Genomic DNA, 18,577 nt, shown 5'->3' with positions numbered 1-18,577 from the left:
GATGATCATGAGGTGGTTTTTCAGACGTGTCGATATAGCAGTTTATCGCAAAAGTGTAATGGAAACACATTTTTCGCATTTGCACGTCATGTGACCCATATTATCCCTTGGAAAAGGAGCGGAAAATAAGTTTGGTAAGTAAGGTTCGATAGCCGTGTCAAAACCTCCGCAGCAAGTGGAAAACTTTGAAGCAACGCTACCTAGCAGAAAGACGAGTGTTGTGCAAAAGCGTAGCCGGGCAAATTAGATAATGTTTAATGGCAGAAATCGGTCCATGGTGACAGCAGGCTGCCTGTGTGCGCGCATTTGGCACAGCGGCGAGATGAGAGGATGAAAAGCACACACTGGTGCGGTGGTGCTGTCTGAAGTGAATACAGTGACTGTGAGTAGGCTAATACATTGCACACGTTTCAGGTGCAATTATAGAACCAAATCAGCCTTTTCCCCCCTCCATCTCTAAATCGGACCAGTTGTAGGCTATTAGGCTACCTTTTTTCCTCTGCCTGTCGCGCTGACTGCACTCACGCAGCCAGCAACATTTTGCGACTCATTTTCTTTTGAATTGATAATCAGGCTCGTTTATATGCATTGTAACTTCATGTTGGGATTTCCATTGACCATTGGTTGGATTTGAGCATGCAGGGGACGGGATATGGGGCAGATCCCCGTGCGTAATCACTGTGGCAGCTGCTGCAACGGGGAATCACTCAAACGCAACTTCAATGGAAACGCCTACAAGTCGCAATTGTACATTGTCGAAGTTGTAGAAATATCGCAATTCTTTTGCGAAAAACTGTAATGGAAACACAGCTATAGATGAAGAGGAGTTCGTTGGTTTTGAGTGACAATGAAGGAGAGAGGAGAGTGGTTGACGAAGCCACCCTGAACCTGTTCGTTTCCGACACTGAAGATGAGGACTTTGGTGGTTTCAGTACGCAGGAAGAAGAGGAAGACGAGCATTAGTGACTTGACTTCTCTGGTTACAGGTTTGCTGCACATATAGCCTATTGTTGTGTGATTTTGTCTGGGGATTAGTGACCTGACTTTTGTTTTGTTTTGTTGAAATGTTAATAAATGGGAGCTTCCCCAAACAGCCATCGCTTTCCCGACATTCCTCTCTGTGCACGAACCCTTTCATATGGTAATTAAACATCAAAACACCCGCGGCTTATAGACCGGTGCGGCTTATAGAAGAAAAAAATAGTCAATTTTGGTCCCGCGGCTTATACACCGGTGCGTCTTATAGTCCGGAATTTACGGTAATTGATATGGCAGACCTTCACTGTCAAATTTCAGTCTGCTTCTTCAGCACCAGATGGCGCTATTCACCCCACCCATAAATCTCACCCCCTCTGTCACGTCAACCTTTTTCCATTTGTGCTCTGAAATTGCAATTCACAAAATAAAAACAGAATAACAAGTTTAGTTGTTGGTTTCATCCCAAGTCATCCAACCTGTTCTCATAATAAACTGTCAGACTCATGTTAGTTACCTGCACATTATGTTGTTTTCATTTGGTCCGTTTCTGGTTTTAAAAATGTGCAAATAAATATATGGATAAATAAATAAATACATAATAATTATTATTGGAAAATCTACTAATGCATTACAGGAATCAGGAAGAACATTAATACTGGTTTTATTCCATTTTCAACTCATTTAGAGGGACATTGTATTTCAATTTTCCAGTTCACTACACAGTCAGATACTGTATTACAGAAGCATACCGCTAGCTCAGTTACCTGTACAGAGCAAGGCACTAACAATGGCAGGGTTGAGGGTTTGAATCCCACTGGACTCTGCCGTGGTTAAACTACAGTGTACAGACCTCAGCTGAGCGGCTTTCTGTTCTGTGTGTAAAGGAGGACGATGATGATAGAGGAGGAGGAAGAGGAGGAGAGGGGAGGAGCCAGCAGCCCGTCCAGAGAGGAGGAGGGGTCAGAGGTCACTCCTCCCAAGGTGAGACAACATCAAAGACCTTTAATATAGATAGAGACACCCCGACTTCGAGTCACTTCCTCTATCTATGCCGCGGAGGCTTTGCCACTGCCACGCCCACTTAGGAGACTGGTCAGCCAATGAAGTTTCATACCATTGAGAGACAGCCAATCACAAGCTGATAACCGCGCCCATTTAGGAGACTATAAATGTATTAGTGACTGACTATTTGACGTGTTGGGAGGATTGCTATTTGCTGCCAATGGAGAGAACCCATCTAGAACCTGAGGAAGAACGTCGGCCATGTTTGAGAGGAAGCTCTGTCATTCTGATGCAGACCTTTACTTCTGCATTACTTGACTGAATGGAGCAGGTTTCAGTAGAAATGACATTTCAAAATAAATGTTGCTCTTCCCCCAAAAACTCATTCTTCTATCTTAACGAATTAATGAAAGGAAAGCTGCTCCTGTTCCACGTTCCGAAGCCACTCTCCACATCATGCAGCCCCGGGAGCTGCTGGGTTCGCTGGTTCGACGCCTTGCTCCAGGGCAGCTGAGGGGCTGTGGGGTGGAGGGCGGGGGTGGTGTTCCAGAGTTCCCTGCTGGCCTGTCCAGGGATTTGAACCTGTGACCTCGCAGTCTGAAGTCACTGTCTGTGACCTGCAGGCCACCACCACCAGTCTGCTAATCTGTGACCCACTTCACTGCCTGTCAGACACTGTCAGCATCCAACAGAGCAACTAGCAGCATATATCTCTTCAGTGTAGAGAGGCTTTGTATGGAGGAGCAGCTAAATTAAACTAACTCAACTTAATAAAGTGTAAATGTATATCAAGCATCTAGCAGCTGATTTAGCTTGTTAAGTAGTTCATTTTGTCATCAATTTTTTTGATTTAGTCTTTAGTCAAATGTCTTTGCACAGCGCACTGCAGTTTTGTTCGTATGCATTTTTTAATGTCTTCCGGAAAAGAAACGTTCGGCACAGAAACCTTGCACACTGAGTCTGATGCGTTTTATTAATAAGTTTGTCGAATGTGAGACAAATATTTGTCCTCTCCTGTATCCATAACATGACTAGGTGACAGGCAGCAGCAGTGGCTGATCTGCAGCAGCGCTGATGTGGACTGGAGAATGCAGATAGATGGCAGCAGGTCAGGGCATGATGGTAGCCGTATCGCACTGGACAGGGGCTCCGTACTCACCTTCACCTCGCCGCCGTGGCCGCGGGCCGGGAAGAGGGAGCAGAGCCAGAGAGGGGGTTGGGTGCTGCAGCACTGTGCCCCGCGTGTGTCAATTTCGGACAAAAAAAAACCCAGACTTGGTGTGCAAAGACCTTATTAGTCCTGTGTCAAATGTCCTTGTCACTCAACCTCATCCTATTTTTATTTGGTCAAGTTTTAGTCGACTAAAAGTCTGAGTATTTTAGTCTCATCTCAGTCAATGAAAACATAAATATTTTAGTCTAGTTTTAGTCAATGAAAACTGTTGGACATTTTCATCTTTTTTAGTCATCAGGAAGCAGAAAGTGTCTGGTAGGGGGGCCCTATCAAAACCGCCCCCCCCCCCCCCCCCCAAAGTCCACATTGCACTATTTTTTATCAAGCGCTTCAATATACAGACAATTTAAAAAAAAAACAGTGCAGCCGCAAAGCCCGCAGCCGAGGGGAGAAGGGAGGGAGGCTGGCTGCGCTGCTGTGTGGGAAGTGTTTGGACCTCTCTGCATCACAGTAACGTAGACAAGCAAGTAGCTGTACATGTTGTGACCACAATGCCTCATACACACTTAGATAAGACCCGTGGCTGAGCCTGGGCGGGTTCTGTTGTAACTGCAATCTCTGTAAATGTGTTTTTAAGACAGATAAACTGCCGGAACAGACTCTCGTCCATGTTAATACTATAGATGGGCAATATACATGCGGTACGGAAAAAATACACACCTGTTCTATTTTTGTCGGATCCCGCATGCATCTGACAGATGACATTGGTGTGGGTCTGATCAGGCATCATGCATCTGACAGATGACATTGGTGTGGGTCTGATCAGGCATCATGCATCTGACAGATGACATTGGTGCTTTCCTCTTATTTGTTTAGATTTGTATTTGTTTATTAATTTGAAGTAGGACTTAAAAGAGACACAACTACCCATAAAGGAGCCACATGTGGCTCTAGAGCCTCGGGTTGAGCATCACTGTCCTAGAACTAGGAGCAGTGGGCAGTCGCAGTGCAGCGCGCGCGGACCAACTCCACTTCTTTAGCCAGTGCGTTGCTCAGGGGCACCGGCAGGAGTATTAATAACCCTAACATACATCAGGGTGACCAAAATGGTTGCATATGCGACCATTTTTTAGAGTGTTTTTGATAGGGTTGCTTGATCTGGCAACAAGGTTCTAGCGTAAAGTCATTGATTGTGACTTTTTCACAGCGCGGTTAGCAGCTGCATCCTCCCCTCTCTCAGTACAGCATCACAGTGACTGATTGACTGATTGAGTCTATTATTAGTAAGTTATACACACATCTGACTGATGGCTGCTTGATTCATACGCTCTCAATGGATATTTCTCACACAGATGTTACGCAACGTATTGACTGAAAGAAAGGGAACCGTCTGCAACAGCAGCTCACAACTGGAACAATGTTATCATGTTAGAGCTTAGCAACCCCGCTGTAAACAGTGACACAGCTGAAACGGACGGTGTGTGTGTGTGTGTGTGTGTGTGTGTGTGTGTGTGTGTTTGATTGATAAGGTGTCCATTGTTGCGGCTAACAGAGCAATTGTCTGACTGTCAGGCCAGGCGACGGGCGTGCTCGTAGTGATGATGTCATCAACCGGTGACTCACCTGTACCTGGAGCTAGCCAGCCGGCGTTTGCATCTCTCGCCCTCTTCCAAGTGTTCTCTCCCTCACCCGCTCTCTATCTCTCTCTCTCTCTCTCTCTCTCTCTCTTTGGCCCCTTAACCAAACCCCAGCCTGAGTTGAGTTTTGGCCATTTCTGATGGAAATGGAGTTAACGAGTTGAGTTAACGAGTTGCTGGAGAAACTGCTCTCTCCTCCTCTACAATCGATTTCTCCCTGTGCGACCGTCTATTCTGAGGGACTGACACCAAAACCTGACATTTACATCATGTTCTCATATCAAACTGTTGGAGCTGTGCTTTTTAAGAGGCATTCGTGTTTACCAAATGATATGCATGAAGCATCGACCCGGAAGTACTTTCACATTTCTGAAAAGTTGTGGACTTTTTTTTCTTATAATCCGTGACCCGTACGGATCAGCCCCCACGGTTCGGAACGCGGTTCGTAACATCTATGGTCAACCCCCTCCCCCCTTTCGTTTCATTTAACGTTTAACGTTAGTGTATGAGAACGCCTGCAGCGCAGCCAGACACAGACATGCATCATCATGGCAAGCACAAGTGAGCTTCCTCAACCCTTCTCCCCGCTGTAAAGTCTCTCTGAAGGCTGTGGCTAGTGGCTACTAAAGACAGCATCAGCATCACAACAAACTTATTTCAACACCTCTGGAAAAGCACAGGAATGCGAGCAGCGTGTTGCGGGCTGCACAAGATAACACACACACACACACGCACGCACGCGCACACGTTTCACGAACACATTATCACCGGACGGTGAAATGTTGCATTTCAACAAAACAACAAAACAACATGTGGGGCCACCGAGTAGCTTAACGTAGCATCAACGTTATGTTTCCAGACTCACCCGGTCTGTACCACCCATGTCAAGTGACTGCAGGTTAGCAAGTAACAGCCAGGAAGTTAGGCATAGAAGCGCCACGCTGAAACAGGAAGTTGGGTTGTTCTGCCTTCAGAGTAAAAGCATAAATTGTGTCACTTATGAGAAAAAAATATTTTGGAGCTGTGCAGGGCAACAAATGGTTAGAGAAGTATAATAGCATTAAAAAATCGAATCGAAAATCTAATTTTGAGAGAAAAAATCTGAGATTTTTTCTTTTTTGTTGTTGATCCGAAAAATCCGTGATCCGTGGCTCAAAATCCGTCACGCGATCCGATCCGTGGGTTTTCTGATCCGTGCCAGCCCTAGTTGGCATCCTTTATGTTGCATTGCCGCCTCCCATACCCCACCGGCTTCCCACCTGCAGACACGGAGCGTCTGACCAAGCCGGGAATTGAGCCCGGGTCTCCGCGGTGGTATCACTACACTACCCAGATGCCCCTTCTCCACTGATGATGTCATATTGGTAAACTAAACACAATCCATCACCCCCGACTGATGATGTCATACGCACTGATGATATCATGCCCCACAATCATCGAGTGGACCAGTGCCGTGGTGACAATACCCACTGATGATGTCCCATTGATGATGCCATAGATTATCAGTGATGTCATATACTGTCATCAGTGATGTCACTTAAGCAATTGTGATGTCATCACAGTGATTCATGACAGACACTGATAGGCTGATGATATCTGCACGCGCTAACTTCTTCCCTGGGTGTGATTTTTTTTTCCCTCCATCTACTATATATTTTTTCTCCCACATGTCCCCTTAGGGGCTCCATCCCTGTAAGTGCAAGATTTGAACCAGCAACCTTCTTGTCACAAGTCAGCTTCTGTAACCTTTAGAACATAGTATGTTAGGTGTGTGTGTGTGTGTGTGTGTGTGTGTGTGTGTGTGTGTGTGTGTCTGTGTGTGTGTGTGTGAGTGTGTGTGTGTGTGTGTGCGTGCGTCACTACATGCCTTGCTGTCTCCTCGATGCAAGAGAAAAACTTTGAGCTGAATTCCTTCGGACCGACCCCCACTCATCCACTGTGTGTGTGTGTGTGTGTGTGTGTGTGTGTGTGTGTGTGTGTGTGCGCGTGCGCGTGTGTGTGTGTGCGTGCGTGCGTGTGTGCGTGTGCGCGCGTGCGTGCGTGCGGCGCGCGCCCCGTCGTTACAGCTCATCTGTGTCAGGTGACCATTTCCTGTCTTGAGGCCCGGCCAATGACAGGAAAGCGAGGAGGCAGCAGGGAACCATCATCTCCATGACAACCTGACCCACCTGTTGATCTGTAGGGGGGAAATGGGGGCAGGATTCAGATGTCTGATTGGCTCCTGAGAGTTGTGGTTCCCACGGTGATCGGGGGGGGAAGGGGGTATTTCTTCCTCTCTAACTCTTCTCCATCATCATGACCATTCTCAGATCAAGGCGGATGCTAACTCCATCTGTTGTCCGGGTGCCGTGACCTCTGAACTTTGACCTCCTTACAGTCGGCTGCTTGTAACACCGGTGATCAGGAATCCAAGCTAATGAGATGTGGGGAATTCCATCTTGATAGTAGTCATATGTGGCGTGTAGTGTGTGCAGTGTTAGGGCTGGGTATCGTTTAGAAACACGTGCGATATCAGTACCAATACCAGTACCAGTACCCTTATAAAGTGATACCAATACAGTACTTTCATTCAATACACTGCGCTCGACACCACCACAGACCGTATGGGTTGTTTGTAGCTGCTGCGGTAGTGGGCCAATCACACGTCACAATACATCAAAGAACGCTTGCGCCGATTGGCTGCAAGCAAAACCATACAAAAACTATTTTTTTCAACACTACGTGGTACTGCACGCTTCTCCATAATCGAGGCCAGATAAAACGTATTAAAAACGTTGCGCTGACACAGCAGATTACCCCTGCTCTAGTCATCAGCCTATCAGAACACTTTTAGCTTGTTGAAGCAACAGATACCCACCAATCATAGGGAGGGAAAAATCAGTGGTGTTTGATTTTTCATGAAGAGAAAGTACTGCTGGTATCGATACTGTTGCAAATGAGTAGTATCTAATTATCTACTATCTAATCTAGTTAGTAATCAATACTATCAATACTTTTGACATCCTTAACCCGTCAACACCCACCACACACATACCCAGACCCTCCCTGCCGGTCTGGGGATTTGAACTAGCAACCTTCCCGTCACAAAGCCACTCTTCCCGAGACGTGAGAGATGATCTGACGGTCCTCTCCATGTGCTTTTCTTTACAGGAAGAAAACGGGAAGTGTAACCACTCCAACGATGATGTCACTTCCTGTCCGACCGAGGCCGGCCCAGGGGTCGCCACGGGAACGGAACAGAGTGCAGGTGAAGCACCGGCGACACAGAAGAGCCGTCGAGAAGACCCAGCTGTGACCCCTGACAAACCAGGAAGTGGACTGGTGGTCGTCCACGGCAACAAGAACCAGGCCAGCGAGAAGCTGCAGAGAGTCCGCAAGTGGAGCATCAGTAAGTATAAGGTGAGAGAGAGAGAGAACCCCAAGTGTTCAAAATGGCTACTGTGTGATTAGATTCCAAAACATAAAGGATATGATCTATATACAGTGAAGAGAAGCTGTTTCTCCAGCAACTTGTCTGATTTTGCGAGTGCTTTCTCATGTAGCCTGCTGCTGGTTGCCCCCCCAGCATGATCACATGGTTTGCAAACAAGCCAATCGTCAATGGTCACGCCCCCGTCGCCATCTTGACGTGACGTCACCTGAAAACAACCTACAGTGATCCTCACTATTTCTTCGATGAGAGCCGCACTGGCAGGACAAAGTCAATAGGAGAGCCACTTTTACCGCAAAACACCAAAAGCCACCCCAACCAAGCACATCTGCCTACCATTTTTTGTGTGTTTTCCACACACACACACACACACACACACACACACACACACACACACACACACACACACACACACACATACCAGTTTCCCCTAGAAAATCTTTCAGGCCTGGAGGGCCGAAACGTACCCCGACCGCAACGGTGGGGGCCGTCGCTGGCGACGCTGAAGTTTGAGCTAACCTGTTCACATCTATGTTCACAATGGCATCCCAAGTATCATCATACTGTTATGGGATGTGATGCGAACAGTTGTATTATGGGATGTGCGTTTCCCAGGCAACGACACACGTTGACACGTTTTGGAACAGCGCTGCACGCTGGCACAATACTCCTAAAAGCAAAATGCTTATTGTTTTGAATGATTTGGCACCTTCTATTACTGTCAACACCAGTATTGTTGTATTGTAATAATATGCCATAAAGGTTTTATTGAAATTTTGGGGAGAGCAGGGGGGAAAAAATCTTAAAAAAAAAAAAAAAAAAAAATTGTGTGCAATTTCTTAGAGCCGCCAACTAAAGCTTCGAGAGCCGCCAGCGTCTCGCGAGCCGCGCGATGAGGAACTAGGCTATATAGGGTCAATATACTGTAGTTGAGGTTGTAACTAATGCTGCCTTCATATGGGGTCGTGTTTACCGTGTTTACAACATGACTCCATATGAACGCACCCCCCCCCCCCCCCTCTCCTCATGTGGTAGTCACACCTTGGTAAAGTGGAAATTCTCTGAAAGCAACAAGTTCACAATGTCATGTTTCACGAGTTCACAACCTCCATTTGAAGGCAGCACCAGCCTTTAACAGGATCTCTCTCCACCCGCAGTGCACCAGGCAGCACCAGCCTTTAACAGGATCTCTCTCTCCACCCGCAGTGCACCAGGCAGGTGGTGTTGGAGAAGATGGGTCGTGGCTCTCGCACGGTGGATCTGGACCTGGAGCCTCGTCTGGAGTTGCTGGTGGACGAGCGCTGGCGCTACGATCAGGTGACCAAGCTGACCGAGACGCTGGCCAATCAGCTGGCTCAGTTCACGCTCACCCAGAAGACCCTGGGGGACGCCTTCGCCGATTTGAGCATCAAAACACCAGCGCTGCATGTGAGTCCTAAGAATAGGCCTACTACTGCTACTACTACTTCTGCTGCTATTGCTACGATAGGGCTGTACCGAATAGTTTGAACATTCGGTTATTTGTTCATAACGCTGACATTAAAATTGAAAAAATCAGCATTCACGTAATAATAATTACTAATTGTAACTTTTTTTTGTTTAAAGGGATAGGCCAACTTTATGGGAGTTTAGGCCATTTGCCATATTGTCTATATTAAAACTAGAATGTACTTGGCTTTATTTTCAATCTGCATGCAGTACAAACTGTGGTAGAGCCCCTCTCTGCTAATAGCTTAGCGCTAACAATGGCAGTCAATGGGATATTAGCCTACTTCGGTTCAGTCGCCCAAAATGCACATTCAAACAGCACCATAATCACTCACATGTACATGCTGTGACCCGTGTACTCATGTGCTGAAATAATAATCCAAAGTTACGTCAAACGATCATTTTCGTAGTAAATCCACACCGAGAACAAATCAAAGAGTAACCGAACTAACAGGAGTGTGTAACCGAAGTTACTTCCTCGTTTGCCATGTGGCACATGCGCTGTGTGCAGTGCGCATGCGCTGTACTGATGATGACTGATGACATAACTTGGTTTAGAATTCTGAGAGAGTTTCTCACAACAAAACCTTAACTTTTTTAAAGTCCCAGGCTTCTCTAGCTTAGACAATAACAGGGCTGGTAGAGAACAGTTGGCAACAGAGCTGGCCTCATTAAAGCCCTAACATTGGCAGCCCAGTAGTAGTGCCTAAACACTGGTAAGGCCAGCCCTCCTTCAGTCTTGGGTTTTTGCAGGTGAATTTTCAAAATTCTATGGTTCTTATAGTTCCAGATGTACAGTAGGACAGGAGTATGCAGAACTAGAGCTTAATGTATGGTTGCTTGAGAAAACCAGAGATCTTCCTAGTACAAGATTTGTACTACTGTGCAACCGTCACTGCAGTTATATTCATTAAAGAAAGTTGATTTCACAAAAAAGACTAGTTCATATTTATTCAGATGAATCACTTTATTCAAATTGAGGATTTTGTTTGTTTTTGTTTTTTACGTCATGATGACATCACAGCAGACATTCGAATATTCGTGGAAATCCTCAATAGAATATTCAAATACAGCCCGAATTGCTACTCCAACACCAAAATATACGGATTATTTTCCCCCTTTCAGAGTGTTTTCCTTGATTGACCGGGCTCCTCTATCCCCCAGGTGGAGTTTGGTCTTAACGCAGAGGCCCAGAGGTTCCTGTCCAAGAGCGGGGAGACTCTGACCACTGCCGTGAACTCCTTCACCACCGACATGAGCACCCTGATCAACAAGACCATCGAGGACACCTTGGTCAATGTCAAGCAGTACGAGGCCACCAGGTGGGTGGAACACACCTGGCACACACAGAAGTGCTAAGCAGCTCATTAGCAAGCTACAGTAGCAGCTGCTAAGCCAGGGTTGGCCAAACTACCCATGAATTTAGCAACAAACAAAAAACAAACAAAATTGCAGGTGAAGCTTTTTTTTTAGTTTTTTAGTTTTTCCATTTTAAAGTTTGAAACGGAAAAATGGAAACAAAACGGAAAAACTTGTTTTCCCCATTTCGTTTTTTCCATGTAAAACGTAATGTAAAACATGTCTATTTTTTTTTTTACATTTTTAATACTGAATGTTGGTGAAATGGTCTCTGTCTTAAGCTGTTGGCACAAGAAAATATTTGAAAACATACAGAAATACCCATTGTAATAGGTGAGCACATCAATAAACTATGTGTCATAATTATATTTATTTAGGTGGAAATAAAAAAAAATATGGCACAAGGGTTTTCTGGTCTATTTCCCCCCTCGCTTTCAGTCTTCCCCCCCCCCCCCCGATATTTTATCCCATTGTATCCCCCATTAGTGCTCATTTGATTTCTCAATCCTGGTTGCTACTCCATCCTCTGCCGATCTGGGGAGAGCCGAGACTGGCTCCATGCTTCCTCCGAGACATGGGCAGTCAGTCAGCCGCTTCTTTTCACCTGACAGAGGAAGCTTCACCGGTAGGACATAGCACGTGGGAGGTTCACACTATTCCAACCAGTTCCCCTCCCTCTGAACAGGCGCCCTTAATGACCAGAGGAGGAACCACACTAGCAACCAGGATATTGCATGTTTTTGTGAAGGGGGTTCCTATATGAAGGAAACCCCCGGGAGGCACGGGGAGAACATGCAAACTCCACACAGAAAGGCCCTTTTGCCGACCCCACCCGGGCGGTGGGCACTCGAGGACATGTGGACGGGCACGCATTCCTTCAGCGTTCACCTCGTCCCCAGGTGGGAATCGAACCCACGACCTTCGAGCTTTCAGTCTTAACAGGTTGAAAACTGCCAAGCTTAATATTGTTTATTGTTTGGCCCGCGACAACATTTAAAAGTTAGTTAAAAGCAACAACATTTGGTCTAATGTCATAAGTGCTATTGTTCATTTAGTCAGTCAAGGACCTGAGTTAGCTCCTGTCCTTTAAGAGCACTTTTGTCAGGTTGGTATTTCTGTTTGAAAGAGAACTCATGGGAACTAAACAACTCTTCATTCTCGCTCTTCAGGTAACTTTGAGTGCAAGCACAAAATAACCTCTCTCTGTCCGTGTCTCTCTCTCTCTTTCTGTCTCTCTCCCTCTCTCTGTCTCTCTCCCTCTCTGTCTCTCCTTCTCTCTAGGATCGAGTACGATGCGTACCGCTGTGACCTGGAGGAGCTGAACCTGGGCCCTCGGGATGACAGCACCCTGCCCAAACTGGAGCAGGCCCAGATAACCTTCCAGAACCAGAGAGAGAAGTACCAGAAGACCAGAGACGACCTGTCCGTCAAACTCAAGCTGCTGGATGAGAACAAGGTGAGAGGGAGGGACGGTATTCACCTTATGTAGCCACGCCCATTTGACCCGGTTGTGTGGCCGTATCAAAACTTCCGGCTAAAAATAAAATAAAATAAAATGGCTGGCTGCTCCAATATCATCTAACTCTGAATTAACTAATAATTTAGCCAATTGTATGTAACATACCAAATAAAAGCAAACGGCAATGTCTAAGAATGCAACGCCATGTAACTGGCTCGTTAAGTCTCGCATTCCAGGGAATTACGTTAACGTCTGCGGGTCTTATAAGACGTAAATGGCTCGAGCGCTTGGAGGAGAGAAAACTATCTGAAGCTTTCTTTGTTGTATGTTTTACAAGAAAGTGCTGCTCGTCATTGTCGACGATAACGTTATCTGACCAGGCTAACAGTGGATACTCGCTTGCTTGCTGTGGGCTCAAAGTAGTAGGCTACGTTCTTTATTTTATCCCCTGCACTGTCCGCTCCAAAAACAACTCTCTTATTTTGCGCCGTGACCGCCGGAAGTGTTAAAAGGACCCGGAAGAATTTGGCCCACAGTACTGTAAGGTCACTCTGAACATAAGGTGAATAGGCAGATTCCGTCACTAGTATCAGAGAGAGCAAGAGGTTAAGGGAGGGGTGTCCAAACCGTTTTGAATGGGGGCCAGATTAGATCATGTGAATGTGGATAATGTGTGTGCGTCCTCAGAGACACCCCACTCCAGGCTCCGCCAATAATAAGAAATGGTACTCTTCCGGTCTCCTAAATGGGCGTGGCCATCAGCTTGTGATTGGTGGGAAACTTCATTGGCTGACCAGTCTCCTAAGTGGGTGTGGCAGTGGCAAAACCTCTGTGGCACAGATACAGGAAGTGACTTGAAGTTGGGGTGTCTCTATATTAAATGTCTCTGGTGTCCTCTTGGGACTGTAAGCAAGGCTTCTCTCGCTCTACCTATCTGTCTGCGTGTCCTCTTGGGACTATAACCAAGGCGTCTGTCTCTCTCTCTACCTGTCTGTGTGTCCGTCCTCTCGGGACTGTAACCAAGGCTTCTGTCTCTCTACCTGTCTGTATGTGTCCTCTTGGGACTATAACCAAGGCTTCTGTCTCTCTCTCTACCTGTCTGTGTGTGTGCGTCCTCTCGGGACGATAACCAAGGCTTCTGTCTCTCTCTCCAGGTAAAGGTCCTTAACTCCCAGCTGCTGTCGCTCCACAGCGCCCTGGCGTCCCACAGCTCCTCCTGTCACCACTTCCTGCAGAGGAACCTCCAGCAGGCCTCAGAGCTCGCCCACCCCAGCCTGGAGGTCCCATCATGGCTGGAGGACAGCTGACCTGCAGGCAACAACAACAACAACATCAAAACCCCCTCACAAAAATACAAACAGATAGACTTGAGCTATCATAGATGGATCAGGGTGCGTTTGGGGAAAAAGGCAATTGATCATTTTGAGCACTACAAATGTTGACTGTGGGTTTGAAATTGTAGCTAGTTAGGTAGGTAGGTTATTTATACCAGGGGGAATTGAATGTTGTGAGTTTGGAAAGGGGTTGCATGCGTCCTGATGTCTTTATTCAGGACTGGAGAAGTCTGGAAAGGAGTTTGATCAGCTCCAGGTCTTGAAGTGTTTTGATGACTGGGTGTCTTCTACATAAAGATATAGGAAGGAAGGTAGGTAGCTGATTTGTACCAGAGGGAAATTCAATGTTTTGACTGGGTCTCCTCTCCTTGGCCCTGGAGCTTTTATTCAGGTCTGGAAAGTATTGGAGAAGGACATTTTCACCACTTCCAAGTCTTGGGAGTTTTTTTCTTTGTTTTATTTTTTAATTTCTCTAGAAAAGTAAGGGTAAAGGAGTTTGATCTTTTCGTGAAATGTTTGAAGGCTGTGTGTCTTTAATTTGTTGTTTTAGATTAGATAGATAATTAGTTTCTTTAATTAACCTGAAGAGAAATGAATCATGTGGTTTTTTAATGGGTTGCATGGGCCGTGACGTCCTTATGCAATTCTGCCAAAGTCTGGGAAGGGGAAGCCAATTCTTTGCAGATCTGAAAAATGTTTGGCTGTAAAAAGTCTGGATAAATTTGAAAAAGGAAGTTCATGATTTCCAGATCTTGGAACGTTTGGGACTAAAGGTCTCTCTCTCTCTCTCTCTCTCTCTCTCTCTCTCTCTCTCTCCTAGCAAGTACACACACACACACACACACACACGCACAGTTTCAAACACTGACTTGTGACCTACTTAACAGGGACACACAGTCACACAAAACACATTATGTACACGGATCCACCTCTATCACTTCCAATGTATGCCATACATAGGAAGGACACACACACACACACACACACACACACCTAGAGGTTGGGGTCTGTGTGTGTCGCTGTGGGTGTAATCCTCTATGAGGCCCGTTAAGCCTTTCTTTGAACTTTTAAACCCTCGGCCGCTGCAGATCCGATTTCACTGCAGATCTGACTTCACTGCAGATCTGACTTCACTGCAGATCTGACTTCACCTCAGATCTGACTTCACCTCAGATCTGACTTCACTGCAGATCTGACTTCACCTCAGATCTGACTTCACCGCAGATCTGACTTCACTGCAGATCTGACTTCATCTCAGATCTGACTTCACCTCAGATCTGACTTCACTGCAGATCTGACTTCACCTCAGATCTGACTTCACCTCAGATCTGACTTCACCTCAGATCTGACTTCACCTCAGATCTGACTTCACCTCAGATCTGACTTCACCTCAGATCTGACTTCACTGCAGATCTGACTTCACTGCAGATCTGACTTCACCTCAGATCTGACTTCACCTCAGATCTGACTTCACTGCAGATCTGACTTCACCTCAGATCTGACTTCACCGCAGATCTGACTTCACCTCAGATCTGACTTCACTGCAGAGCTGACTTCACCTCAGATCTAACTTCACTGCAGATCTGACTTCACCTCAGATCTGACTTCACTGCAGATCTGACTTCACTGGGACTCAAGCTGCCTCAATATCACAGTTGGAAAGTACGTTGAGTGAGCACACTGACCGGTACCAACCAAAACACGCCAGCCCACTAGATTAGAAGATGAATGTAGAGTTGGACTCCAAATGAGGTTACCAGTAGATCAAACTCAAATTCACCAGAACTTGTCTGGTGGCTCCTGGTCATTCACACTGTCAGAAACCAGTTGAGTCCATTCACTTTCTACGACCAAAGCAACATTGAGCGATGTTGATCATGTTTCCGTTGTTTCCTCGTTTGATGGCCCGAAGAAGTTGCCGCAAAGTCTTTTCTTTGAACTTTAAAAGCCTCGGCCACCTCAGATCTGACTTGACCAGAGCGAGAACTGCCTTCACGCCATCGTAGCGTCTGTTAGCCACAGTCTGACCAGTAGGCCTACACCCTCAAATACTCCAGCCATGTTCAGGAGAGAATACGAGCAATCAGGATGTTGGGAAACAAACGGCTCCAACAGACTTCCGGGTGCAACTGCCGTTGGTTTTAAACAGCGGTTCATGGTGAAACCATGCCCACTTTAAACTCTAAGCTCTCGTTCACACAGGACGTAACGTAAGCAGAACTGAAGCTTGAAGCAGTACAAGCTGAACGTACGCCTTGTTGTTCACACAAGACGCCTTCTCTTTTCCTCTCAGCGCCTACTCTCGCGCCTTGAACCCGCCCACAACTCCCATTGACTTCATGCCTGGCTTCACGCGGCACGCTTGGAAAATCCGCGTGAATCCTGAACGATCGCTTCAGCGTGGCTTCGGCGTGACGCGCGCGCTCGGGTGGTGTGAACGGCTTCGCCTGTTAACAAGGACGCCTAAATGAAACTTATGGGTTCAACGTAGGTACAGCTTCGGTTGAGCGTTGCTAACTGCTCCTTCATACTTTAAGCTAGAAACTCCATTCAAACTTTAAACGAGTCACCACTTTTAGGAGTCTATCACCTTCATTCAGCTTTAATTTATCTTTTGTACTGTTTGAGAAATCGCAGTGTATGTTTTATACTTTTTCCAGCCTTTATACTGGGACCCTTTGGAGGCAGCCTTGAGTGTCTCACTCTAGCAGGCTGTACTTTTGACTAAATTCACACATTTTAAAAAGACAGTTCACACAACCATAACACTACACACATATATTATACATGGAACCCTTGAGCTACTTCTGCTAACACTCAGAAAGTCCAAATAGAAGCGATGTGATGTATAATTTTGGCACCGCTTTTCAGCTTTATTTCATACTAGCTAACTGCTGCAGTGGCACCTGGAAGTGCTTTGTTGTCGTCGTGATGTCACACTGATTCGTCCCTGATTTGGTTCCCTGTAGGCCAGTGGTTCTCAAACTTTTTCACATCAAGGACTCCTAAACTGACAAAAATTAGACCACAGAACCCCATTTTATAAGATTTTTGCTTTTAGATGTGTTAATATTACAGAAAGTGTATGAAACCCATGACCATCTGTCATTGTGTTACTTATGGATGGGATTATATTGAAAATAAAAGTATCCCCGTTTTTGCTGGGGACCCCACTTTGAGAACCACTACCGTAGACAAACTTACCAGCCACATTCGCTATTTTACCAGCCAACCGTTTACAACTACAATTGATGGTGGGCTACCTACCTGCCCAAGTGTCTGCTAGAGTAGAGTTTCCCCAGAACTTCTCTGGTGGCCGCAAGAAACTCAAGGAACCAGTTGAGTTTCCAGTTGAGTCGGTTCAGTTTCTACGACCAAAGAAACGTTGGCCCCACCGTTGCCGTTTGACGATGACGTTCCAAAAATGTCTTCGTTCAGTTTGGAACTACGAGCACAGTCTGCCTAGTCTAGGTGACCGGGGGATCGTTGTCGGTTCACGAAGTGGAAGAGAGAGAGATTATTTTTTATATTGTTATTATTATTATTGGAGGAGTTAATGCTGTGTGTGTTTCATGGGAGGAAAATGTTAATTTGCTGGGTGATTTTAAGATAGTTGCTTTATTTACAAGATGTTCACAATACAAGACTGTCGCAGGACCAGACAGCAGCCTGCACTCAGCTGAGGCTATCTCACTGCCACACTGTTTGTTGGCCAACAACACGACAGTTCACCGTAAAGACCTCCAGCCGTCCACCTGCAACACGTCACTCGCTCTCTGTCCACTCTTTTGCCACGAGAAAAACATGTTTCTAAATCATGTGGCCCCAGAATATTTTGACAACAAATATACAATCTCCAGGTTTATTTAGAATATTGAATGATTGTGCTGCTTTTTCTTGTCTTTGTCCTTTTCTTATCGAGACCAGTCTTCTACTCCAGAAATGCCTCTAGATATCTAAATACTGTATATAATACAGGATACACTCCACTTGCGATCTTTGCACTTGTTGCCGATGTTAATCTGCATGTTCCAAATTCTGTTCCATTTGATTCCAGCTTAGATATTTTGCCCTAAGATGTTTCGACGCCTGAACCGTCTGCATTGGCCAACGCATTCCCTCTGTATTCTGTATTCCTCCTTTGAGTTTTCTCAGCCTGTATGAATGTGTGCTTGGTGTTGCACTACCTCACGCCAACAACAGCAACTATGCAACAACTGTGTCCGTTTTGTGCAATAAACACCTCGCCTCCAGCCTCGCCTCGGCTGCTCTTCTACCAAATGTTTCTATGACTTTTTGTACCAGTGGGACCAAAGATAATCAGTTTGTCATGATCGTACCGATCATCACCAGGACCAACATATACCTGTTTTAATTCCTCACGCTTGAAATGTGTGTACTGTACCATTTGAAAAGGACCAATTAAAACATGTTATGAGCAAAAATATGACTCTTTGAATGACTCCCCCCCCCCCGTCTGTGTCGTCTGTTTCTGGTTCGGTCGGCTGATTCACTTTAAGTGGAGGTGATTATTCACCAGGTCAGTTTCTCAACTGGTGGGTCGCGACCCAAAAGATGTGTGCGTGGAAAAAAAAGTTCTAAAAAAGTTTTTCTAATCGTTGACCTCGAGGACGCCGGCGTCCAGGCCGACATGACATTTTCAGAGGCTGTAGCAGGCTCAAGTAGTAGCTAGAGTGACGATTCTTCTAGCATGTG

The 18,577-nt window shown here is 46.0% G+C and overlaps 1 protein-coding gene across 1 annotated transcript; it reads left to right on the top strand.

The window, feature by feature from the left end:
* Positions 1-8,075: 8,075 nt before the first annotated feature.
* LOC310779366 (arfaptin-1-like) lies at positions 8,076-14,106 on the top strand. Its single transcript, XM_083639908.1, has 5 exons — positions 8,076-8,190; positions 9,428-9,649; positions 10,874-11,031; positions 12,350-12,524; positions 13,682-14,106. Exons 2-5 carry the CDS (start codon positions 9,455-9,457, stop codon positions 13,832-13,834), a joined length of 681 nt encoding a protein of 226 aa, XP_083496034.1. The 5' UTR covers positions 8,076-8,190; positions 9,428-9,454; the 3' UTR covers positions 13,835-14,106.
* Positions 14,107-18,577: the final 4,471 nt, after the last annotated feature.

This window comes from Poromitra crassiceps (genome assembly GCF_964638095.1).
Source record: "Poromitra crassiceps genome assembly, chromosome: 7".
NCBI classification, from domain to species: Eukaryota; Metazoa; Chordata; class Actinopteri; order Beryciformes; family Melamphaidae; genus Poromitra; species Poromitra crassiceps.
The sequence above is the reverse complement of the archived record's forward strand: the minus strand, read 5'-3'. Positions and strand labels throughout refer to the sequence as shown.

Bases quoted from the DNA above. Each gene is read 5' to 3' on its own strand.
- LOC310779366 (XM_083639908.1), top strand. From the start codon at position 9,455: ATGGGTCGTGGCTCTCGCACGGTGGATCTGGACCTGGAGCCTCGTCTG. The intron at 9,650-10,873 runs GTGAGTCCTAAG...TCTATCCCCCAG, and splicing joins TCAAAACACCAGCGCTGCAT to GTGGAGTTTGGTCTTAACGC. The intron at 12,525-13,681 runs GTGAGAGGGAGG...CTCTCTCTCCAG, and splicing joins AGCTGCTGGATGAGAACAAG to GTAAAGGTCCTTAACTCCCA.